This window comes from Hyperolius riggenbachi, chromosome 5, assembly GCF_040937935.1.
Source record: "Hyperolius riggenbachi isolate aHypRig1 chromosome 5, aHypRig1.pri, whole genome shotgun sequence".
Taxonomy (NCBI): domain Eukaryota; kingdom Metazoa; phylum Chordata; class Amphibia; order Anura; family Hyperoliidae; genus Hyperolius; species Hyperolius riggenbachi.
The window spans coordinates 346352410-346379436 of record NC_090650.1 but is presented as its reverse complement, the minus strand read 5'-3'; the positions used below and the strand labels follow the sequence as shown (position 1 = coordinate 346379436).

At 45.9% G+C, this 27027-nt stretch overlaps 1 protein-coding gene across 3 annotated transcripts in view; it reads right to left on the bottom strand.

Annotated features, from left to right (window-relative positions):
* Nucleotides 1-12004: 12004 nt before the first annotated feature.
* UBXN2B (UBX domain protein 2B) overlaps nucleotides 12005-27027 on the bottom strand; it is a 51068-nt gene continuing 36045 nt past the window's right edge. The window contains exons 6-8 of one of the 3 annotated variants that reach the window (XM_068237420.1): nucleotides 25566-25703; nucleotides 20494-20655; nucleotides 12005-17766 (exon numbers count right to left, since the gene is read on the bottom strand). In XM_068237420.1, coding sequence (XP_068093521.1) covers nucleotides 17604-17766; nucleotides 20494-20655; nucleotides 25566-25703 — 463 coding nt within the window. In that variant the 3' untranslated portion in view covers nucleotides 12005-17603. The remainder of the gene's footprint in view (nucleotides 17767-20493; nucleotides 20656-25565; nucleotides 25704-27027) is intronic. The other 2 variants (XM_068237422.1, XM_068237421.1) reach the window with 2 other exon arrangements.

Below are 27027 nucleotides of genomic sequence, written 5' to 3'. Positions count from 1 at the left end.
CTTCAGTGTCACTAAGAATAAAACAGCTGTTCTTCTTCTTGCGATTGTTGATCCACTCTTGGTGAAGTGTTCTGCCTCCAGCAGAACCCACGGAAATTGTTTTAACCAAATCGGGGTTGAGTTCTTTCTCCCTGTCTGCACATCAATTGATCGCTTGACCACCTTTGTGAGTATATTCTATAGATCAGGGCTTTTCAACCTGTGGTACGCGTACCACCAGTGGTACTTTGCTGTTGCCCAGGTGGTACACGTCAGGTTTGCCTGCCACTTAATTGCCTGTCTGCTGCTTGTCCTGGTCCTCCACAATGTTCAGCTCCCCCTCGCTCGCTACAATTGCAATCTGTAGGCTAGCAATCTAATTTGAACCCTTTTCCCCACTAATACATACTGCTTCCCCCCCTCCCCCCCCCCCCCACACACACTTTTCTTAAAGTGTACCTGTAAGAGAAAAAAATTGCACCTGGGAGGTACTTACCTCGGGAGAGGGAAGCCTATGGATTATATAGTGACTTCCCCCTTTTTCCTCAGTAGAGGGGATCCAGTGCTGGGACCCCTTAAAGATCTCCTTGTTGGCATGCGCGTATGCGCAGTAGTGTCTCTCCACTCAGTGGAAACAGCGGAGCCTGGTCGGGCCCAATCTACTGTGCAGGCACATTGGTGGTACTTGAAAATTTTCAGGCGATAAAGGTGGTACAATTAGTGAAAAGGTTGAATTAGCCCTGCTATAGATTATCACTAACACCTTTTAAAAAGTTACTACAGTATATCTGGCTTTCGTTATCTCTCCTGAGATGTTGGCTGCAGATATGTGGGTACATTAATAGTGCCACTTACATGGGGTGCATGAGAAGCTGGCTACCTCGTTATATAATATGAGGCATCGGATGACACCACATATACAGTCCATTGCCTCAGAAAGAGCATTACTACATCAGAAACCTTGGCGGAGCAGAAGCGCTTGACTACACCAGGAATCTTTCCTGTCAAAAGGGGACCCTATGGGTATCTCTCTGGGGTACAAGAATCAACAGACATGGAACTGCTCTACTGTCAGCATGGAAAGTACTGTGGACAAGGAATAACAAAATCGACTAAGGTAAAAGATGTTTAATGCCTGTGCAAAGCAACCACAACCACATATCAAATATCAGGAAGTACTATGCAGTATCTGGACTCTGGCATTACAGTTTCTTCTGCTTTGGTTTTTGACTTCCTCTTTCACATTGACAATATCCTTGGTTATCCCCAAAGACTCAGCATTCCCCAGGTGAAGGCAAGGCATTTGTACTGTAGATGAATCCTTTTCAAAGTAAGCAGTCTTGCATTTTACTCGGAGTATGGTTGTATAAAAGATGATGTACATAAGAACACTAGCCTACCCGTCCTTCTGCTGTTATATAACATCTGGTGAATATTAAAGCAGAGTGATAAGGACAACCTTCCATAAGGAGATTAAAAAAAACATATCTTATCTTACTGATAGACCAGAAAGAAGAAGAATGCCGCTTTTAACGTGCTTTTAGTTGAGTTAACAAAATGTTCATATTTACTAACAAAGAAAAAAGAATGCCAGACTATTAACATTGTGTTTACTACTGTCAATAATGTATGCCTGACTAATTAACATAAGTGCCTATGGCGGTGCCCAAACTAACGTGGCACTTCCAGCGCCCAAATTACCTGATTGAGCCAACACAGTTGTTCCTGAAAATGAGTAAGAAATGTTAGCCATGGATGAAGGTTTACGATTGGAAAAGTTAGGATAAATTAAGTCAGTTAGGCGATTGGAAGCAGGAGATTTGGGCGCATGAGACAAGTGGACAAAAAGGGCGCCCCATTTACTCCCATTATAAATATCGTTTAATGGGCGCCGAACAGAGGAAAAAAGGCGCCGGAGATTATTAACGTTTTACAAACGGCGCCCGGAGATTTTTAAGGTTTTATAACTGTGCTTGTGATGATTTAACTTTACAAAATGAGCCCGTGACAAATAACGTTTATAAAGATACTAAATCACTATTTGTAAAACATTTCTAAAACATTATTATCCACCCCAAAAATTATTTACATTTTTTTATTTAAATTTTTTATTTATTAATGTTTGTAAAACATTATTATCCATAGGGGGTCTTAGGGTTAGGCACCACCAGGGGGGGTCTTAGGTTTAGGCACCACCAGGGGGGTCTTAGGTTTAGGCACCACCAGGGGGGGTCTTAGGTTTAGGCACCACCAGGGGGTCTAGGGGTTAGGGATAGGTACAGGGAGGGTTCTGTGTGAGAGTAGGGTTAGGTATAGTTGTAGTACAATTTTAATTATACTAATCAACAGTTATTATGAATGTACTTATATTAATATCATTGTTATAAACAATATTTTCACATTTCATTATAATAATAAACGATAAATCAAGATTATCCATAACAATATATAATTATAATGTTTACACAAATATTACTGTTTTTTTAACAAACGTAATTATAAGTTTCAGTTTAGAAACAGGGAAGATTAACGTTTTAAGAACTGCCGATTTCATACACATTATTTAATGATTTATAAATTCTTAAAACACTATTTGTAAACGAAATTCTACACAATATTTTTATAAACGATAATACTGCTTATTGTTTACACCACGCGCCCTTTTTTGATGTACGCATGCGATTGGTCAGATACTCTAAAAATCTTCAAACATATGGTAGTGAATGGGTGGACGCTAGTGAATGGGTGGACCCTTACCGATACAACAGATCAGGGCCATTTCTGGGCACACGTCACACGTTTTCAGTTGGGAAGCCTTTAACTTTGTGAACTTGGTGGGTCTTCAATAAAGGAGCACAATTGTTAATGCTATCAGCATCCATTTAAATTGGCAGCTCTATTGAGTTCTGATGAGTTCGCCAAGCCAGATGTAAATTAGACAGACTCCATTAAAACAACAGATAGCTGTTCTCAGGCTGCATACTCTCCTGAAGATTTTATCCTGAGCTGTGTCACCCAAGAGATCAGTTACCAATCCCTGCCAGGCAACAGAGCAGCTACAATGTATGCTGTACTTATGCATCATTAGCCTCTGGCTGACGACCCGTATGTTGCTATTGGGGGGGGGGGAGTTGGAGGCACAACGAGTGTGCACGATAAAGCGGTTTTCTGCAGGTGGGGAAGCGTTGAGAATAATGTCGTCGTTCAGGTGTTCGTGTGTTGGGCATCGCTTAAGTTCCAACATGAGGGATCATTAGCAATCGTTGTTCGGCGACTGTTAGTGATGTCGCGAACCTCCGATTTTCGGTTCGCGAAACCCGTTCGCGAACCTTCGCGGAAGGTTCGGTTCGTGGAAAAGTTTGCGAACCGCAATAGACTTCAATGGGGATGCGAACTTTGAAAAATAGAAAAAATTATGCTGGCCACAAAAGTGATGGAAAAGATGTTTCAAGGGGTCTAACACCTGGAGGGGGGCATGGCGGAGTGGGATACATGCCCAAAGTCCCGGGGAAAAATCTGGATGTGACGCAAAGCAGCGTTTTAAGGGCAGAAATCACATTAAATGCTAAATTGCAGGCCTAAAGTGCTTTAAAACATCTTGCATGTGTATACATCAATCAGGGAGTGTAATTAGAGTCCTGCTTCATACTGACACACCAAACTCACTGTGTAACGCACCGCAAACAGCTGTTTGCGTACTGACGGCCATGGTGGACTGGTGCGCACCGTGGCGAGAGTGTAGGCCGTGGCGGTTTTCAAGCCCATATGATCGCCGGGCTGTGGTAGCTCAATGATAGAACAACAGTGACTGTCCAGCTGATCAAATTTGGTCTGACCACAATGAAGCAATGACCGTATTATCTTTTGTGTCCCACCCCCACCCGAGACACAAAAATAGCCGGCGGTCATTGCTTCATTGTGATACGCAAGCCCCTTCACCACGGCAAGGTAATGATCTTGAAGAGGGATGGGCACATGTACATGCTTTTTGTTTTTTTGCTGCAGCCGCCTGCAGTGCAGCCAGAAAAATTAGGCAGGCATGTACACGCACCAGAAAAATTCCGGAATCCGCCTAGAGTCCTGGACCCTGTTGGTGGTGGTGGAAAAGGCAAGTGGCCTGCAGGCATAGATGCTGCGTGTGGGGACTGACTTAGTTTTCGGTCGTGCAGTAGCCCTCCGTGATCCATTCCTCATTCATTTTGATAACGGTCAGGTACTGAACACTGTCGTGACTTAGGCGACTTCTCTTCTCAGTGACAATGCCTCCAGCTGCACTGAAGGTCCTTTCTGACAGGATGCTTGCGGCAGGGCAAGAGAGAAGTTGGATGGCAAATTAGGACAGCTCTGGCCACAGGTCAAGCCTGCACAACCAGTAGTCCAATGGTTCATCGTCGCTGCTCGCAGTGTCTACATCCACACTCAAGGCCAGGTTGTCGGCTACCTGCCGGCCCAGGCATTGGTGGAGGGTGGATCCGGAAGGACTATGGCGAGGAGTTGGACTAAAGAATGTCCACATGTCCGACATCACCCTGAGATCGCTGGAGCGTCCTGTCCTTGCCTGCGTGGACTTGGGAGGAGGAGGGTTACTGCCAGTGGTACCTTGATTGCGTTGTGCAGCCACATCACCCTTAAACGCATTGTAAAGCATCATCGACAGCTTGTTCTGCAAGTGCTGCATCCTTTCCGCCTTCTGTTGAGTTGGTAACAGGTCCGCCACTTTGTGCCTGTACCGAGGGTCTAGTAGCGTGGTCACCTACTACAGGTCATTCACCTTGAGTTTTTTGATACGGGGGTCCCTCAACAGGCTGGACAACATGAAAGAGGCCATCTGCACAAAGCTGGATGCAGACGTACTCTCCATCTCCTCTTGCTCTTCCTCAGTGACGGGACGCAACTCCTCTTTCTCCCCCCAGCCACGAACAAAACCACGGGAACGTGGAGCAGCAGAAGCCCCCTGTGACGGCTGCCGGGGTTGTTCTACTTCCACCGACTCTTCCTCCTCCACAGAAACACCTTCCTCATCATCATCATCAGAGTCTGACTCCTCTCTTTCCCCACATGACTCCTCTTCTTCCTCCTCCTCCTCCCCCCTCTGTGCTGCCGCAGGTGTTGTGGAAACATCGGGTTCGGATGTAAATCGCTCCCACGACTCCTGCTGCCGTAACTGTTCTCGTTCACGCTCCTCCACAGCTGTATCCACCACTCTACACAAGGCACGCTCCAGGAAGTAAGCGTAGGGGATCAAGTCGCTGATGGTGCCCTCAGCGCGACTCACCAGTTTGGTCACCTCCTCAAAGGGCTCCATGACCCTGCATGCATTTCGCATCAGTGTCCAGTTGTTGGGCCACAACATCCCCATCATCCCAGATTGTGTTCTTGTACTGTAATTATATAGGTACTGGGTGACGGCTTTCTCCTGGTCTAGCAGGCGAGAGAACATGAGCAGGTTGGAATTCCAGCAAGTCGGGCTATCGCAAATCAGGCGTCTCACCGGCAAGTTGTTTCTACGCTGAATGTCCGCAAAGCGTGCCATGGCCATGTAAGAGCGCCTGAAATGCCCACACAACGTCCTGGCTTGCTTCAGGACGTCCTCTAAGCCTGGGTACTTGGACACAAATCTTTGCACGACCAGATTCAGCACGTGCCATGTGTCAGCTTTCCCAAATTCAACGCGGAATTGAGATTGCTGCCATTGTCACACACCACGTTGCTGATTTCAAGCTTGTGCGGGGTCAGCCATTGCTGCACCTGTTTGTTAAAAGCAGCCAGGAGAGCTGCTCCAGTGTCTCCGCTTTAAGGCAAGACATGTCTAACACTGCGTGACACCGTCGTACCTGGCATGCAGCATAGGCCCTGGGGTGCGGGGGCTGTGTAACTGGAGAGGAGATCGCGGCACCAGCCAAGGAGGAGGAGGAGGATGATGACAGCGAAGAGGTGATAGCAGGCGGAGAGGAGGTGGCTGGAGGCCTGCCTGCAAGCCGTGGAGGTGTGACAAGTCGGTCCGCTGCGCAGCCACGTACTCCCTGCTTGCTGCCATTGGTCACTAGGTTGACCCAATGGGCTGTGTACGTAATGTAGCGGCCCTGCCCGTGCTTGGCAGACCAGGCATCCTTGGTCAAGTGGACCCTTGACCCAACGCTCTTCGCAATAGATGACACCACTTGCCTCTCAACTGCACGGTACAGTTTGGCTATGGCCTTTTGTGAAAAATAATTGCGGCCTGGTATCTTCCACTGCGGTGTACCAATAGCCACAAACTTACGGAAAGCCTCTGACTCCACCAGCTTGTATGGTAATAGCTGGCGAGCTAATAGTTCCGCCATGCCAGCTGTCAGATGCCGGGCAAGACGGTGACTGGCAGACATTTGCTTCTTACGCTCAAATACTTCCTTTACGGACAGCTGGGTACTGCTGTGGGCAGAGGAGAAGGAACCGCTCAAGGGAAGAGGCGGTGTGGAGGAGGGTGGCTGTGAAGGTGCAAGGGAGAAAGCGGATGAAGACGATGCACCTGAAGGAGTAAGAGGAGAAGGAGGGTGGCTTGTCTTTTCAGTGCTGCTTTTCCTCAGGTGTTCTTGCCATAGCTGTTTGTGCCTTTTCTCCAGGTGCCTTCGTAAGGCACTTGTCCCTACGTGAGAGTTGGCCTTTCCACGGCTCAATTTTTGCTGGCAGAGACAACAGATGGCTTTGCTCCGATCTGAGACACACGTTAATAAATGTCCAAACCGCTGAGCCCCCCTGGAGTGATGGCGCTATGGTGGCATCAGCAGCTGACGTTGAAGGGCATGTTGGCTGGGTGTCCATAGTTGGCGATACATGGCGCCGGACACTGCCCCCAGCTGTTTCTGAGGATGAGCTCCCTCTGCTTCTATCATGGAGTCGTCTCCTCCTACTCCTCTCTGACTCCCCCTCTGAACTGTCCCCCGGTCATCTCCTCTACTGGGATACGTGGCATCCGTATAATCGTCATCATAATCCTCCTGCCCAGCTTCGCTTTCCTCAGACACCTCCTCAACTGCACCAACTTCAGGTGGTTCATCATCCCCCTCCTCACACGTTACGTCCATACTATCGCCACCTAACTCAGACGTATGAGGTGGTGTACCTGCGCCTTCTTCTTGTTGTTGCAGTAGTGGCTGTGAATCAGTGATTTCACCACCACCAAATAACTCCTGTGAAGTGTCAAATGCAGCGGATGTGGTGCTTGTTGTAGCGCTGGTGGCTGCGGGAGATGAGGTGTTTTGTGTTAAAAACTCAAGCACGTCCTCACAATTTTGGGAAGTGATGGCACGTGCCTTCTTCTGAGCACTGTATTTTGGGACAGGTCCGCACGAAATCATAGCAACACTCGCACAGACCTGCCGGTGCCAGGTGGCCTTCCTCTGGGTCTGCCTCTACCTCTTCCTCTACCTGGTTTGTCCATTTTGTCCATCTTGGGGGGATGCTAGGTATATGCAGTGAGCTGGGTTCACTCAACACAACAGGTAGTTATATGCAGTGAGGTGGGTTCACTGAACAATAAAGGTAGTTAGATGCAGTGAGCTGGGTTCACTCAACACAACAGCTAGTTATATGCAGTGAGGTGGGTTCACTGAACAGTAAAGGTAGTTAGATGCAGTGAGCTGGGTTCACTCAACACAACAGGTAGTTAGATGCAGTGAGCTGGGTTCACTCAACACAACAGGTAGTTAGATGCAGTGAGCTGGGTTCACTGAACAATAAAGGTAGTTAGATGCAGTGAGCTCGGTTCACTGAACACAACAGGTAGTTATATGCAGTGAGGTGGGTTCACTCAACACAACAGGTAGTTAGATGCAGTGAGCTGGGTTCACTCAACACAACAGGTAGTGAGATGCAGTGAGCTGGGTTCACTGAACAATAAAAGTAGTTATATGCAGTGAGGTGGGTTCACTCAACACAACAGGTAGTTCGATGCAGTGAGGTGGGTTCACTCAACAGTAAAGGTAGTTATATGCAGTGAGGTGGGTTCACAGAACACAACAGGTAGTTCGTTATATGCAGTGAGGTGCGTTCACTGAACAGTAAAGGTAGTTAGATGCAGTGAGCTGGGTTCACTGAACACAACAGGTAGTTAGATGCAGTGAGGTGGGTTCACTGAACAGTAAAGGTAGTTATATGCAGTGAGGTGGGTTCACTCAACACAGCGGGTAGTTATATGCAGTGAGGTGGGTTTACTGAACAATAAAGGTAGTTATATGCAGTGAGGTGGGTTCACTGAACAATCAAGGTAGTTATATGCAGTGAGGTGGGTTCACTCAACACAACAGGTAGTTAGATGCAGTGAGCTGGGTTCAATCAACACAACAGGTAGTTAGATGCAGTGAGCTGGGTTCACTCAACACAAAGCTAGGTATATGCAGTGATGAGGTGGGTTAAGTAAACACAACAGGTGCTGGGTATATGCAGTACTGGGTGGGTAGTACAATGTGCAGCTCCCTGTCACACACACAGGTAGTCACTGAATGTGCTGGGCTGCTGGCAGTGGCACACACACTATGAATTAGCAATGAATTAGCAAGATTGTGCATGCAACAAAAGTGTCAGTTTGACACACAGAAAAAAAAAAGAACAGGATTAGCTCTGAAAAGAGCTGTTGAGGGGTGCTATAAAAGCAATAATAATCAGCCAGGAGTAAGCTAAGCAGCCAAGAACCTAACTTATCTGTCCCTAGGAGAACAACCTGCAGCAGCTCGCCCTAGTCTGTCTAATAGCAGGCAGATGAGCAACTGTAATGGCCGCCGGAGGCTGCCTTATATAAGGGGGGTGGGGCTCCAGGGCTTAGTGTAGCCTGAATGGCTACAATGTGCCTGCTGATTGTGATGCAGAGGGTCAAAATTGACCCTCATAGTGCATTATGGGGCGAATCGAACTTGCGCAAAAGTTCGCCTGGTGCAGGCGACCGCGAACCACCGAAGTTCGCCGGGAACCGTTCGCCGGCGAACCGTTCGCTACATCTCTAGCGACTGTACCCACCCACTGATATCGGAACGATCCATTGTGTATCAATTGTTCTGAGGGTATGGGCCTTAAAGAGACTCTGAAGCCTCTTAAAATTCATCTTTTTATTTAACAATCCCCTCCTGCACTATCACCACATCTAAAACGCTGCTATACCGCGGCAGAACGCCGAGTTTAACCCCCCCCAAACAACGGGGAAAAAATCCACGACTTTCCTGGTCGTGGATTTTGCTGCCTGGGGAGGCAGAGCTTTGAGCTGTAGCTTTGCCTCCATTCGCGTCAATCAGTGCTAATCGCCGCCTTTCCCTCGCCCCTCTCAGTGAAAGAAGACTGAGAGGGTCTGGGGGAGACAGCGATCAGCATCGATTGACGGGAGTAAAGGCAGAGCTGCAGCCCAAAGCTCTGCCTCTACTAGGAAGCGCTCCCACAACATTGCCCCGGGGATTTGTGGGGGTTTAACACCGCGTTCTGCCACAGGATTGCAGTGTTTTAGATGGGGTGATAGTGTAGAAGGGGATTGTTAACTAAAAAAAGAGGGATTTTAAGACTCTTTAAGACCTCTGCGCTGCACATAACTGGAGCAGTGTGAAAGGACATGACTGAACATAACTCCCAAAAAATCTATTCGAAAATCGTGAGTGGCTGGGGTCAACATAGCTCAATTTTAGAGCAAATAGGCAGCCTTGTCACCAGTGTGTCTAAATTAGATTCAATATTATTTTCAAGTTTTCAGTAACTCCTTGGGGACCATCCAGCTCTAGACACTTAAGGACCAGAGCCTTTTTTGTCATGTTTCTCTTTGTGATAACTCGGATTGGGTAACAGTGATCACATGGTCAGGTACCAATAAAATTGGCTCCTAACTGGAGCATGGAGCTCTAGTGGAGTCTAGTGATGATGGGCACAAGCGATGGCATCAGAAGTGGGGGGCTGGCACAGAAAAATCTATGCCATGTCAGGCTTAAAGTAAACCTGAGACAAACATACCACAAGGATTTATACTTATATGGGGCTTCCTCAAGCACCCTGCAGCCCATTAGCTCCCTCCCCGTCAGTCCGGTCCACTCCGTTGCGCCGCAGTGAGGCCCACACCCATCAATCGTTTTGTGCAAGTGTGGTTACAGTTTTAGCAAACTGCTCATGTGCAGAACGCGCCTAGCCACATGAGCACGTTTATTATTATGCGCATTAGTCCCCAACTGGCTCAGTCAGGGACTTTACAGGGGCAAACTGCAGGAGAACTGAGGGGACCGGACTGATACAGAGGAGCTGAAGGACTATATGGCGCAAGAAGAAGCCCTAGGTAAGTATAAATCTTTGTGATACGTTTGTCCGGATTTTACTATGCATGGTCCCCCAGGCGTTAAGGCCCCCGTTCACATTACAAACGCGGACAGCCATGCGTGCGGAACGCAACGCATGCAAGCGCATGCCATTCGCGTTTGTGTGCGTTTCGTGGCTGATCCCATCACTGAAAAGTGAATGGGACAGCCACGCGTTTTTGCAAAAAATGCGTGCAGCATGCGTTCCCGGACCACACAGGTCCGGAACGTATGCAGTGTGAAAATCAGACAGTGCACTCTATGCACTGTCTGATGTTGTGCGTGTCGGCCTCCCGCACGCGTTTCCAAAACGCGGCTGGAAACGCATGCAGTGTGAACGGGGCCTAAAGGATTGTGTACATTGGTTTTAACTTTCAATATAAATTATTTGTAGATTGCAGTGTTGCAAGGCAAATGCTACACTGCCCCAGAAATACTGCAAAAGACCTAAATAAAAAAAAAGCACAGTCATTTCAAAGATGAAATTTAATTTTTAAGGTGCATGAAACCAAATAAGATACTTTTATTGCATTTAATACAAAACATTGTTGAGAGATGTGAGACAGATGTTCAGTGTACTCTGTACTGTGACACTGAGCAGTCCACTGACAGTCAGAAAGTGTTGCCAACAACAAACACAAATTGTGAAATAAGTCTGGGCACACATTTAGCAGTAACACAACAGTGCAATACAATCCAAGGGTGATTACATCATGCAAAAATAATAAATAAATAAAATCATTTTCTGTTCAAGGCTAACAACATAAGATGCCAAACATTTATTAAACACAATTTCCAGATAAGAAACACACATGAAGACGTTGGATATAAAGTGAACCTTAAGGGCCCTTTTCCACTAGAGGCGATTGCGATGCTGAATCGCAAAAGCGCAACTCGCTAGAGATTTTACAATTGCTAGGGTTTGCTACACAACATAGGAATCGCGGTAGGTAAATTCCACTACCACGATTGGTTTGGTATTTAAGCTAAGCTCCACTACAATAGCGCCAAAAGGCGTCTCGGGCATGGGGGGTGCGTGAAGCTTAGCAAGAGGGCTTCTTGGGGAAAAAGGTGCCCCTATGCCTTGTAGTTCTTGAGGGGATGGTCCTGTAGCAGTGACCCGATGGGAGGAGTTGGAAGAAGCGGCTGCCAGGTTGGGAGCAGTCCTCGGAGATCCTGGTAGCCCTTTACCGACTGACAGCAGAGGAATGACGGGCAAAATGAAGGAATGAGAAGGTTCTATACTATCCAAAGCCTTCCATCTTAGGTAAGTATCACACCTGAATCGGATTTCTCTCTTCAGGTTTGCTTTAAAGGGAAGGTTCAGGGACGAGGAAAAAAAAATCTGCATCCACTTACCTGGGGCTTCGTCCAGCCCGTGGCAGGCAGGTGGTGCCCTCGGCGCCGCACCACAGGCTCCCGGTGGTCTCCGGTGGCCGACCCGACCAGGCCAGCGGCCAGGCTTCTTCTGCGCTCCAAAATGCGCCTCACGGCGGCGCGCTGACGTCATCGGACGTCCTCCGGGCTGTACTGCGCAGGCTTAGTAGTTCTGAGCCTGCGCAGTACAGCCCAGAGGACGTCTGATGACATCAGCGCCCCGCCGTGAGGCGCATTTTGGAGCGCAGAAGAAGCCCGACCTGGCCGGGGGCCTGCGGAGCGGCGCTGAGGGCACCTCCTGCCTGCCACGGGCTGGAGGAAGCCCCAGGTAAGTGGATGCAGATTTTTTTTTTTTTTACTCGACCCTGAACCTTCCCTTTAAGTATCGCTGTATGTCACAATTTGTATGCAGTTGCTGATTTAGATTGTGCCTCCTATTCAAATCTGCATACATATTGCAACCAAATTTACATTAACTTGCATAATTGGCATCTCTCACTGATCATCTCCAGTCATTACATAGGAAGCCTGGACAAACTAACATTCATGGCACATTAATGCACAGCAACCAATCAGCAGCAATCTTTCACTGCATTAAATGAATTAAGCTTATCACAGGTCAAACTACCATGTACTAGAGAAACAGGTAATAAATATAACATATCAGCAGAATGTACACACTCTGGGCTTGCAATAGTTCTTAATCAGGACAGAGACAGAAATGTATACAATGTACAAGGCTTTCAATGAAAACTCAAAATATTAGAGAGCAGCAATTTTAAGTAGCATTTAAAGTGGAATAAAACTCTGACATAACATTCAATAAAAACATGTTTTCCTACTTTTTATTAACCATACAGTTCTCATATTTGCTTTTGTGCACAAATAATATTGTCTGTTTACAAATTACAACACTCCAACGGAATACAATGATAGGTATAACCTCCTGTGGAACAAAGGGAAGGGTGAGGGAGATATCTGAGAGAAACCTTATAACAGGGAGGCTTAAAGATTAAATTACAAATAGCATCCAGGGGTTCAACTATTCCCACCTCATCATTGATCTTCGGCTTCTACTCTCCCTCACTCCTCCCCTAGTGCTAGCTTTTCCTGATCGCGTTATTACATGCGGCCGGCACTAGGGGATAGAGTGAGGGAAAGGAGAATACTCTGATTGCCACCAGACACGTGATCGGCTTCCAATGCTTTTTACTCAGCATAGGGAGGAGTGAAGGAGGACACAGAGGAGAAACGAGGACACAGAGGGATACGAAGGAAAACAGAGGACAAAGGGGGTCATGAATGAGGACACGGGGGACAGAGGAGTACATGGGACAAACGAAGTCGCAAAGGGGGATGGAGGACACAGGGGACACAAAGAGTTACACAGGAGACAAAGGGGGACAAAGGAGGACACAGGGGACAATGCATAAAATGGCGAGCATGCATTTTGGTAATTGTTTTTGTCAAGGGGTGCCTTAAAAAAAATTCTGATTCATCAAAGGTGCCTTGTCCCAGAAAAGTTTGAGAACCACTGCGTTAGACAATAAAGAACAACGTCCACATCTAAAAATAATAACTGAATGAAAAGTATAAAGAAAAGAAAATGCCCATTTCTCACAAGCGATTTTGTTCTCACCTGTACAAGCGAGGTAGCTTTTGCACGGCACTTCTCGACTACTGAATCACGCCATTACACATTTACATGTTAGACTATCACTAGGACCTAACACTAGTGGTAGCTGCAATTGTACCAGCCTCACAGTATCACATATGAATGCACATGTACCCAAACAAGCAGCATTTCTCTTTCACAGCCCTGTGGCTAATTACGACTTCCTGTCAGTATAAAACCCAGAACTAAACCAGCAACTCTGCTCCTGCGCTGCAAAAAAAAAAGGTGGCCAAAATGCGAATAATGAATGAAGATCACCAGGGGGGATTTTCAGAATAGTCAATATTTAACCATTAAAGCAAACCTCAAGTGAGAGTTATATGGAGGCTGCCATATGCATTTCCTTTTCAACTATACCAGTTGCCTGGCAGCCCTGCTGATCTTTCTGGTCAGTAGGGTCTAAATCACACACCTTAAACAAGCATGCAGCATATCTAGTCAGATTTATCATAGACCTCTGATCTGCATGCTTGTTTAGGGTCTATTGCTAAAGGTTTTAGAGGCAGCGGATCAGCAGGACTGCCAGGCAACTGGTATTGTTTAAAAAGAGACAAATATGGCCTCCTTATCCCTCTTACTTTAGATGTCCTTTAAAACGCTACACGTAACAGTCTGTGAGCATGAAATATCTATTAGCAAAACAAGCTTAGTCAAAATATCACTTAAATTAAAAACTACAGTGACAATAACAATAAAATTGCTTTTTTTTTTTTTTTTACAATATTAATTTATAAATTATTTATTCAGTGTTTTCCCATTGTAAAATCTTACCTCATCATTTACCATACATTCTGAAATGTATCACAGGTAGCAACATATTTAGTCCTGGCAGGGGCATCGCTGGGAAATGCTTGTTTACTAAGAGTTCTGAAGCCAGTAGAAAATATACCTGGTCTCCCAGAATCCTCTGGAAGAATTCTGCATAGCTAAACAGTCTAGGCCAGGGGTAGGGAACCTATGGCTCAGGAGCCAGATGTGGCTCTTTTGATGGCTACATCTGGCTCACAGTTAGGGTTTGATTCACTAAGCTACACTGCAGCAGTGCAGCTTAGTGTGGCAGCACAAGTAACATTTTCAAAGTAGGCTACTGCTGTAGCATGCACTACTAGCTTACTCACGCTACCTCAAAACTAACAGCTGCTCCAATTGTCCCACTCTGGAACCTGTCAGGTCCAGTGACTTTGTAGAACGAGATCCCTGCACTTTGATTGGCCCAATAGGCTGTCTGTCACTTGGCAGGCAGCCTATTGGGACAAAGTGTGGGGATCTTGTCCTACAAAGTTAATCAACCCCCAAGTCAGCTAGCTAATTGTACAAGCTGTTAGTCAGTACTTCTCCTGTCTGGCTCTCCGGGAAATTGCTGATGTTGCTGAAACCCTAGAGAAGCTGAAGTCGTATACCACACTTCCGCTGCCCAGCAAATCAACTGTATACCCATCACCATGGCAACAGGGACGTGACCTCCTACTGTCCCTGTTTGAAACATATTGTATGGCTCTCACGGAATTACATTTTAAAATTTGTGGCATTTATGGCTCTCACAGCCAAAAAAGGTTCCTGACCCCTGGTCTAGACTAAACATCACTAGGAGGGCTGGGTTATATACCAATATACATCTATAGAATGTGTTTCTGATGTTGAAACCAGTGAAATTACCATAACAGTGGGTATCCTGAATAATTTACTGCATTCTGCTATATGTCACTATAACTCATAACTCCTCTTTAAAGCAGACATAAACTCTTGCAGTAAGGAAAAAACATATAGTTGCTGAATAATTGACTGTGTGTGTTTAGGGAGATCAGCCTATGTAATTAGCTGATATCAGTAAGTGTAAATCAGAGCCGTCAGCTGTTTCTGAACTGTTTCTGTGCCAATATTTAAACACTGGAGCTTAACCCTTTATCTGCTCCCAGGAATTTCAGGAAGTAAACACTACAGGCTTAACCACTTTACCCCCGCCCGTACGAATTTCTCCGTCCCTTTTTCCATCCTTTATCCCCCAGGGACGGATAAATCCGTACTTTCCGCGCTCCCGCCGCTGCCCGTGCTCCCGCTCGTAAACACGCCGCCGGCCGCTCGTAAACACGCCGCCGGCCGCTCGCCCGGAGAACAATGAACGGGAAAATCCATTCCCGTTCGTTGATCTAAGCCCCGCAATGATCCGCTGCTCTCCGATGAGCAGCGCGATCATTGTGAAAAAAAAAACACTTACCCAGCCTCCTAATACTTCCTCCAAGAGTCCGGAAGGACGCTTGGAGGTCGCATTAAACAAAAAGTTACTGTGGCCATCTTGTGGCCAAATAGTAAAACTACACCCTAAACATTTTTCACATACAAATAAATTACTTTTACACAAAAAATTAACTCGTTACATTCCACACTCCCAAAAATTTTTTTTTTGGTAATTAAAATTTTTTAAAAAAATGTATAATAAAAAAAAATACATAAATAGTTACCTTAGAGACTGAACTTTTTAAATATTTATGTCAGGGGGGTACAACACTGTTACTTTATAAACTATGGGCTTGTAATTAGGGATGGACGCAAAACTGAAAAAAATGCACCTTTATTTCCAAATAAAATATTGGCGCCAAACATTGTGATAGGGACATAATTTAAACGGTTTTATAACCGGGACAAAAGGGCAAATACATTTCATGGGTTTTAATTACAGTAGCATGCATTATTTAAAAACTATAATGGGCGAAAACTGAAAAATAATGAATTTTTTCCCACATTTTTCCTATTTTCCCATTAAAACACATTTAGAATAAAATAATTCTTGGCATAATGTCCCACCTAAAGAAAGCCTAATTGGTGGTGGAAAAAACAAGATATAGTTCGTTTAATTGTGAGAAGTAATGATAAAGTTATAAACGAATGAATGGAAGGAGCGCTGAAAGGTGAAAATTGCTCTGGTGGTCAGGGGGTAAAACCCCTCAGTGGTGAAGTGGTTAATATAGGAGTTGTATAAGTTGTAACAAAGGAAGATTATTATAATGTTCCTTATTTTTTAGAGTTGACTGGAAGTTCTGAGTTTAGGTCTGCTTTAAGTGTTTCGTATCACAAGTGCTTTGCACGCGGTTTGTGTCTATATTTCACATAATCAGTTGAACTTCATTTCATTAGTTAAAAAGAAAACAAAAAACTAAAATCTGCACCTTTGGATATAAAATATTAACATTGTGAATAGGTTTTGTCTTTAGAAGGTATTCTGTAATCCACAATTTCGTAGAAGGTGTTTAACTTGCTCCCTTTGGTTTTCTTCACTGTATCCTGGTGGCTCTCCATAGGCTGCCACATCATGGTACCTCTTTCTAGCTACAGTGATAAAAGGACTTCCGAGGACAAATAGTTCATCTATTTTTTACTCACCTGGGGCTTCTTCCAGCCCCTCGCAGCCGTCTCAGTCCCTTGCGGCAGCCCTTCGGTGTCCCTGCTGGCTGGCTGCAATGACGCGACATGCTGGCTGCGTCTGCACGTCTACATCATCTGGTGCGTACAGCGCCTGCGCACAACTACTGCTTAGGAGCAGTATGCACCAGATGATGTTGACATGAGGACACGTGGGCACCCGCGCAGATGAGCTGACCCTGCCGGTGGTTCGAGTTTGCGTCTGGCCAATGGGGACACCCAGGGGGAGTGGGGCTGCAGCAAGAGACTGAGATGGCAGAGAGGGGCTGGAAGAAGCCCCGGGTGAGTAAAACATAGATTACCTACTTGGCCTCGGAAGTCCTTTAACCTCTGGCTACAAGACTTCTTAAATCACCAGCCTAGAGCCATTAGGCAAACATTTCCCGTGATATGTATTCCTGTTACACATAAGGCATTCAGAAAGTATAGAAAGCATTCATCGTAACAGTCAGTAATGTAACATTATCAGAACGTCAGTAGTTTCCGCCATGATAGGTGCACTTTAATGGAGAAACCAGGAGTCACTCATTCCAATTTAGAAGTGAGATTACTGAAGCAGGAAGTACGGACAACAATAAGAAACTTCATTTCTTAGGTCATTGAATAATTGCTTCCAGGGAATTGTCCAGCTTAGGTAGCAAACATCATAGACTTTCATGAACACTAAACAGAACTCTCTGAGCAGGCAGGTCACTGCATTTTCTACAAAAATAAACTGTGAAGTATCATGATTTCATCCATACGGAAGAACATAGAATCCAGTGACGCAATGCAGGAAGTGCTCGGGAATGTGAGGTTCTGACTGTTACTGGTCGGAGGCTGTGAAGGGCACTTTGTATTTCTTCAGCTGTAGCTCATCACTTTAGTCTCTGAAGAAGAACAGTGTTGAGTAAATCAGCTTCTTCCAACGTCTGGTTCTCGTCTGTCAGGTCTGTGTTTGGAAATGTGGTGACTAAAATAAAGTCAGTCTGTGCAAATTCTGGTCGAGACTGAATGATAAAGCTGCGAATATCCATAATCCTGGAAGACAGGAGGTAAAATAAATACATTATCTGCAGAGAACAATTTTACTACACAGAATGCAGCATTCCACTTCAGGATTCTGTAGGAGTCACTATCTCTGCTTTATCTGCTTTCCCTAGCAGGGACTGCATAGGAAGGTAAATATCAGGTGAAATTTTCACGGCCCGAGCCATATGCACCTGCGCAGTAGAGCGGACCCAATCGGGCTCGGCTATGTCCACTGGCGCCCGAGCGGAGAGATGCTACTGCGCATGTGCGCAGCAGCAAGTTTAAATATTATTGCTGCTTTGTGTCTGGGGGATCCAGCATTTGATCGAGATGGCTGGGCAGGACAGGGGAAGCCTCTTTATGATCTAAAGGATTCCTCCACCAGAGGTAAGTACCTCCAGAGTTCTTTTTTTTTTTTGTTACAGATTTTCTTTAAGCCTCAGTGTTTCCTGTACATGCAGAGAGCCCTGACAATCTGATTCACAACTGCTAATAAGAGCTAATTGGACCCATTGATTTATTCTAGATAAAAAAAACACAGAATACAGTGCAGTGAATTTCTTAAGTGACTATATGTGTTCTAAAGACTCTTCATTGGGTGCTGTGCAAGAGTTCAGGTGCACTTTAAGCAACCATGCCAAACAGCAGCAGTGAAAGGTCCCTTGGGTCGGGACCTTTGAACCAGATCTAGTACTGTCCGCACATGCACTGTTTGCACCGTCTACATATTGCACATATCAATCCTGAAGGATGAAGCAGCTCCGCTTCTGATGCTCCATATGACTGCGGCGCACTCACAGCACTGGTAGCAGAGCACGTGAGGCCACGCCTACTGTAACATGACATAGATGGTGCGAACAGCGCATACGCGGACAGAACTAGAAAGGTTCTGACCCAAGGTGGGTCGGGGGCTAGTCCGGGGGGGGGGGGGATTACAAATATATTGAGCAGTGCGGGCCCGAAAAGGAGGATGGAGTACTCATCTGGAGGACACTATCTTTACAAGTATGTACACTGTTTACTATACTTATCTCACCTTGGAATTCCAAGCAAGAGATAAAGGACCATATGCAATTCACCTCATCACCTAGGAGAGGATTTTTTCCTCTTCTGCTAAAAATAAATTTTCATCTCTTTGCAATTGTAAAAGTACCAAAAGTAGGTGAAAAAAGTGCATTACAAAATATTCTGATTATTTTCTTGCTTTCTGGTGGCTTAAAAGGCATTTTATTGGCAAGGTGTGAATTTGTTACCTACCTTACACACTGGGGGATCTCTGTCACCCGGCAGTGATCGGTGTACCATCCATTGGGTGACACAGCACTGCAGACGCTAAACAGACGCGTCATCAGCCTCCTGGTTGGTGACGTGGCTGTTGCTACGCGGAAGAGTCAGAGGGAGAACAAGCATCATGCGATGGGAGGGAATTCCTGAGGGTGGGCGGGGACGAGCAGAACAATGCGATTTTACGGTGCTTGGGCGTCAGGGATCACTAAAGCAGACATGCAGCTGCTGCATGTAGGTTGATCTGACTCCCAATTCTCAGCCGTGGCATTGTTTATTGTCTACCAGGGCCGAATTTAGACCAGCGTGTGTACGTAGCTTAAGATGTGGAATGTCTTAATTATTATTTTATCAGGTAAAACCCATTTTGAAAGAGCCCAAAAAAGTGACTCTATACAGAGTTAATGAAAATGTAATAAACACATTCATTTTAAGAATAAACAACAGTGCGGTCGATTCATAAAGCATTACCGAATTTGGCAATGCAGAAATCAGCTGACTTTACTGAGCACTTAGGAAAACGTCAATTCATAAAAGCGGTTACTGCATGAAAAGCTGAAATTACCAAGCAGTGAGGTAAATTACCGGCTTTTGCGGTAAATACTTCAACAAATGTCAGTAAATGTAAATTCACAAACCCTACAACATGCAGTAAAGCCACAAAATAATACCGTCTCCTTTGAAGTGGTGAAAAGAGTGCAGAGTCTGTGCGAGGAGACTGTGCTGGGAGTTGACTCACAAGCAGAAGCAGTAAGAACTCTGACTGACAGGAGCAGGGATCCAATAGAAATAGTCCTAGTTCTCCTGCAAGCCTCTATGATGGAATCTGAAAGAAGCCGCAGGCTTCTCCAGTGGGACAAGCTTTTAAACCCCCCAGGCAGCAGCAGAGCAAGATTGAAACAAAACAGGCTTCCCCTGAATACCTTAGGCCTTTTGGCTGTTTAACCTCTTGGGTACCTGTGTGAAGATAGGAGCTAGTAGGTAAAATCACCTAAGCATGGCATGTGTAACATTTCTTGAAATTCTTCTAAGCTGTGGCAATTAAATTGAATGTTAAGAAAGACTAATAGACAGAATCATGAGCAGATTCAGAGTAAGCAGATGCAATATAACAAAACGTACATCTAAAGGGATGTCGGTATGCCTCTTACTATTGTAATGCCCTCACTGCAGGGAACAGATTGTAACAACACAGATACACTCCACTGTCTTCTGCTGTTACAAACAAGTTTTTGTCAATTGAAGCCGGTAATTTACCGAACTTCTACTGCACCTGTGAACATTTTTATGAATTAGCACACAAAAGTCTAAAATACCGAATGTGGTATTTTCCCGACCAAATTTTCACACAACCTTTTATGAATTGACCCCACTGTGTCTACTAATGTTTTATAAGAAATCATTGCGCTTTGAATGGGAATGTTTCTTTTGCATGCACAGGCCGAGTGTTACCTATGGCTGAGATTGAATCTTTGGATAAGGCGGGTCCCATCAGCCAGCCTGATCTGAATTTTGGTTGTTGGCACATGTTCATCCAGCTCAACTTCAGCATTTAGAAATGGCTTGTGTTCTTCCTCAGGCGATGAAGGAGTACTGATTATTTCAGGGGTAAGGCTGTACGGATTCATACATAGGAGAATATAGTACATTATAATCATCTAATATTCAAAAAAACAGATCAAGCAAGTAGAGTATATAAAATAAACATGTTTATAGCTAGTTATATCTGGAAGCAGGTAATTTGGGCACCGGCAGCTGGCTGGTAATATGGGCGCCACATAGACAGCAATGTTAAAGGGGAACTGAAGAAAGAGGTATATGGAGGCTGCCATGTTTATTTCCTTTTAAGCAATACCAGATGCCTGACAGCCCTGCTGATCCTCTGCCTCTAATACTATTAGCCATAGCCCCCGAACAAGCATGCAGCAGATCAGGTGTTTCAGACTTTAAAGTCAGATCTGACAAGACTAGCTGCATGCCTGTTTCTGGTGTTATTCAGATACTACTGCAGAGAAATAGACCAGCAGGGCTGCCAGGCAACTGGTATTGATTAAAAGAAAATAAATATGGCAGCCTCCGTATACCTCTTACTTCAGTTCCCCTTTAAAGCAGATATCCAGCCTGCTGGAACCAAATTTGTAGGGGTCCTCCTGTAAGGCAAAGTTATAATTGCCTGCGCTGTTTTGTCCCCCAAAGTCGTCCCCAAAGCACCTGAATGAGCTGGCGTCCAGCATGTAGCCACGCCCCCTGAAAAAAGGAGATTGCGGCACCGATATTCACAGGGGTACAGTGTTAGGAATAGGTAGAGGGTGGGTTAGGGCCAGTTCAAACATGCTTAAAACACATACCTGTTCGGGACATTAGTGCAGGAAGCGGATCCTAATATTGAAAATAGAATCTGCCTCCACCTGTTAAAAAAATTGGATATGCTAGCTGTGGAACTCTAAGCGGAATGCAGTCCCAACTTGGCACGTTTTCCCAGACCGGACAGGAAAATGTATGCAATGAAAGCTTATGAGAACAAACACTGTCCATTCTCACTAGGCTAGTTGCTGCTTCCACTTCGCCTGTTTTGATCGCCACTGTGGATGTAATACTCATCTGCTCATCATGGTGAGAGGGGTCTGCTGCAATTCATATCCAATGTCTGAAAATAATAGTCCAACGCAAGATTTCTAAGCAACTGCATGCCTCGTCCACCTTTTGTCTCATTAATAATAATCATGTTTTATGAATAAAATATACCAGGTCATCATAGTCAGTGCTGAGACAGCAGTTTTAAAGAGTGACTAGGAAAAAAAGCATTGCGAGTCGCTCATTCATTAGGACCCCTGGCTGTGCATTGCAGACCCAGCAGCACCCTCCCCTGTTCAATCTCTGGCATGTTTCTGTACATGCATGGTTACAATTCTTTGCAAAACACGCATGCGTAGAACACTCTCAGACGAAACAAAGCATGCGCCATAGCTACAACTGAGCCCAATCAGCTTTTTAAGAGGGGGCGACAGCAGCACAACATAGCGAGGACAAGAGAAACCGATGGCCACAAAGATTATTGGGGGCTGGAATAAAGCAGAGGTAAGGCTTTTCTTCAATGAGTGGGGGAATACCACTGCTAGATTCATGCACAACTGACTCTGCCCACCACATCATGATCACGCCTATGCAAATTATGGCCACACTCCTCTTTTCACCACACCTAAGTGTCCCATTTATCTGTCTCCAAAAGTTGGGAGGTAGGATTTCACTTGAAGGTGTGAAACCATGGGGATATGCAATGTTGTATGTTATTTGTAGCAGTGTCACTTTTATTGATTTTAAAGGGGCTCAGATCACAGTAAAAGTAAAAAAAATATACATACCTGGGGCTTCCCCCAGCCCCATCCGCCTGGATCGCTCCCAAACAGCCGTCCTCCAATGTCTGCAGCTCCTGTACCAGGTACCCGCACTTCTGCACAATCGGCTCCAGTCTACGCAGGAGAAGTGTGCTCTTTGCGTATCTCTCCAGTAGCTGCTGGAGAATTACATAGAGGGCACACTTCCCTTACGTCAGACTGGCTCCGACTGATGGAAGTGCGGGGAGACCCGGTACAGGAGCTGCAGACATTGGAGGACGGCTGTGTAGGAGCGATCCGAGCGGATGGGGCTGGGGGAAGCGCCAGGTATGCATAATTTTTTTTACTTTTAATAAGCTCTGGTATACTTCAAGCACATGCTGACCTAAGGATGCAAGAAAAACTCACAAAACCCCGTCTCAGGCTAGTGTTTCATTGGAGGGTAAGTAAATCTCAACTTTTTTCCCCACTTACAATATCATTTAAGCCATCCATATTTAATCCATATGATGGCACACTTGCAATTACCAACAATACAAAATGCTTTGTGCATTGCACATCTGTACTTTTTGCAATAAATATATAGAAAGTGTCAGGCTGGGTGTGTCCTGTAGCTTCATTAGTGTTGAGATGACAGATCAAAAGCTTTCCAAACTCCTCCCCTTATCCCAGCATGACTCATATGAGGTGTTAGCCATTTCCTGTCAGCACAGATCACATGGCTCTGCCAACTTTCTGACGGTGCTGGTGTAAGATTAACTTTTTGTGGCCAACACCACAGCTCAGCATAATGTTTAGAACCTGCTAAGATGCAGTGCTGGCCACAAATAATTAATCATTAAACAGCATAAGGTAGGCAGGGTGGCTATGTGCTCAGCAATGAGAGCTTCTCCATAGCTGGGAAACATCCACTCTCTTGCCAGCACCATGCTTTCTGGATGGCTCCCCTCAGGGGTGAGCCTGGGGTGCCTGGCACCTGGGTGCAAGATTTTCTCTGGTGCCTATGGGAGTGGTTAAATTAACCGCGCCCAACCACATAACCACACCCATGTACTGCCTAATCACACCCACACCTTCCACCTCTTTACGCATGCATGTGATTCCCCATTCCTACCCCTCTTCCATGGGCTTGCTCCTGGCTGGCTTTGGCTGCCTGCCAGTCTGCTAGTCTCTGGACTGACGCAGGCTGAGAGGTTCTGCGAGTGCGATGCAGTCACACACTGCATATTTATGGCTGCCTGCGGCCACCCTACTCTCGCTTGCTGTCGTCGGCTCCTCCCCCCGCCAAGCCCAAGCGTGAGGTGGGCTGCCTGTATCTTTCCCGTTGCGCCGCGCAGCCTGCCAGTGTTGCCAACCTTTCACGTTATTTTTTACTGACAAATACCTAAAAATTTACTGACAAAAGATTATTTTTACTGACAAAAATGTCCCCACTAAATGCACATAAGAGACAGCGTTTCACCAGTAAATGCACATAATAAAAGACAGCTTTTCACCAGTAACTGCACATAATAAGAGACCGCTTTTCACCAGTAAATGCACATAATAAGAGACCGCTTTTCACCAGTAAATGCACATAATAAGAGACCGCTTTTTTACCAGTAAATGCACATAATAAGATACAGCTTTTCACCAGCAAATGCACATAATAAGAGACAGCTTTTCACCAGCAAATGCACATAATAAGAGACAGCTTTCACCAGTAAATGCACATATTAAGAGACAGCTTTTCACCAGTAAATGCACATAATAAGAGACAGCTTTTCACCAGTAAATGCACATAATGACAAACAGCCAGTGTCCCCAGTATATGTAGCCAGCCTGGACCCCCTTTAGGTAGTGAGTGACAGGGAGCCCTTTAGGCAGTGAGTGACAGGGACCCCTTTAGGCAGTGAGTGACAGGGACCCCTTTAGGTAGTGAGTGACAGGGACTCCTTTAGGCAGTGATTGACAGGGACCCCTTTATGTAGTGAGTGACAGGGACCCCTTTAGGTAGTGAGTGACAGGGAGCCCTTTAGGTAGTGAGTGACAGGGACCCCTTTAGGCAGTGAGTGACAGGGACCCCTTTAGGCAGTGAGTGACAGGGACCCCTTTAGGTAGTGAGTGACAGGGACTCCTTTAGGCAGTGATTGACAGGGACCCCTTTATGTAGTGAGTGACAGGGACCCCTTTAGGCAGTGAGTGACAGGGAGCCCTTTAGGCAGTGAGTGACAGGGACCCCTTTAGGCAGTGACTGACAGGGATCCATTTACACAGTGAGTGACAGGACCCCCTTTAGGCAGTGAGTGACAGGGACCCCTTTAGGCAGTGAGTGACAGGGACCCCCTTTAGGCATTGAGTGACAGGGACCCCCTTTAGGCAGTGAGTGACAAGGACCCCTTTAGGTAGTGAGTGACAGGGAGCCCTTTAGGCAGTGAGTGACAGGGACCCCCCTCTAGCTTGCAGCCAGAAGCAGCCCAGCGTCAGACCTCAGGATCAGCGGGCGACCCGACCAGTAAGAGCGGGTGCCAGATGCACCCGCTCTATATGCAGAAGTGATGTCACTTCCGCATATCAGTGCGGTGTGCTAGGTCCTAGCGCCCGCACTATTGGTCGCCTCCTGATCGAGGTCTGACGTGCTAGAGGGGGGGAGGGAGCGGCGGCCAGAGGGGGTGAGCGGCGGCCGGGCAGCGCCTGTCAGAGACAGGCACCTAGGTGCATTGCACCCGCAGTGCAGGTGCGGCCCTGGCTCCCCTCACCCTTTTCACATGTATACAAAAAAGAGGCATTAGAAGCTCCGAATTTCCATTTCCTTTTTACAGCATTTTTGTTGTCTCAATACAGACTTATTGTGAAAACGGTTTCTCAGGCTTTAAAATTTTGCATCTCTGTTGTTCAGTAGATCATATGCTGACAGGAATCAAACTTATTAACACTTAGGCCCTGTTCACAGTGGTCAGTTGCATAACGCATGCATTATAATGAGTGTGAACTGCAATGGAAAATGGATATAGACATTAATACAAAGCCTGCATGCAGCGAGTTAGAATAATGTGATCTGTTACAACGCAGTACTGTGAACAGCCTCATAGAATTCCATGGACATTAGTTGACATGCAGAATTGCTCTGTGAATGAGCACTGTGAACTAGCCCTATTAAAACAAGCTTCAGTTAGACTGAGAACATAAAGTGCAAAGTTAAATAAATACCTTCCAAGTTTTTTCCCCTCACCACTAAAGGCTTTGAACTTTAATCTTGGCTTAACATATTCTTGATCCTGATGGTCTTCCATGTCTACGCTGACTTGACCATTGTGGACCATGCGCTGGAGTTCCACAGGAATTTCTCTGAAATTAATTAACATTACTGTTCAGAGATCACTTATGTGTACACATAAAATTACACAAAAATGGAGCTCACCAGCTCAGCCCAGCTAGGAATAAACTAGCATTCCTATCTAAACATCTAATAAGGGCCCGTTTCCACTACACGCAGATTGGATGCAGAATGAATGCAGAAAAACTGACTACAATGAATGCCTATGGGAAAATCTGCATCAGAAAAATCGCGCTTAGTGAAAACAGGCCCATAGGAATTCATTGGAGTCAGTTTTCTGCATCCAATCTGCGTGTAGTGGAAACAGGCCCTTAGGAAGGTCACGTGCCAACTGTCCATAGGTGTTACCTGTCTGCCACATAAAGAACTCTGTACCCAGGTATGATCAGCAATCTACACTCTGTTCATACCCCATCTCTGCTTTCTCAGCCAGTATCCTCATAATGTCATGTTTATTTTGGGCCATTGGTCAGCTGATTTTTATCTTTATCTATAATCTTGCGGTCCCCCGCCATGGCTCACTTTCATTTTCCACCTACTGACCAGTCGATGGCCACTGCACCTGCACAGCCCTGGCCGTGTGTATCCTTATTCGCACTCCCATCTCCGGGAGTGTCCTGCACAGGCGGGGTAAAGATTTACTCTAACTGCGCCTGCGCAGGACAATTTCACCAATGGGAACAAGGACGTGCTGGCTGCGCAGCCACTGTGGCCATTGATTGGTCAGTAGGTGGGAAACTAAGTGAACTCCACTTGGGGTGTCCAATCTGGACTGGGTGCGGTCGCTCTCCTTGGTAGAAAAAGCTGACTGGCTTTCACATGGTGCGTCCTTATCTACACCTGGGCGCCTCTTTATCCCTATTAAACCAATGTGACATTCACAATGTGGCCAGTGAGGTGCAATCTAGCGGAGTGCGGTTTCCTAATGTACTGCATGCAGTGCCTTACCGCATAGCGTGATAGTAAAGCATACTGTACTTTTCATTGACTGTATGCTTTACTGTAGGTGACACAAAGGACCCACAATGCACGGAGCAAATTTTGGTTCTGTTGCGCTCCTGTTTATATAGGGAACGCAATTCAGCTCCCACTGTGAACCTAGCCTCAGAATAGCAGCCACGCAACAGGCTTTGTTTACATGGGAATGAAGATGACAGCCTCTGTATTCCTCTAGCTTCTGGTGCTATTCAAATGTATGTACACTCCTAGATCTGGAAGCAAACCTGTGTAAGTTTAATGCTCACAGTATATACTTACTGTATATTCGCCGTTACCAGGGGAACCACTCTGCTCCCTTCACTGTGAAGTAAGGAGAGCAGTTCCACTGGTAATGGC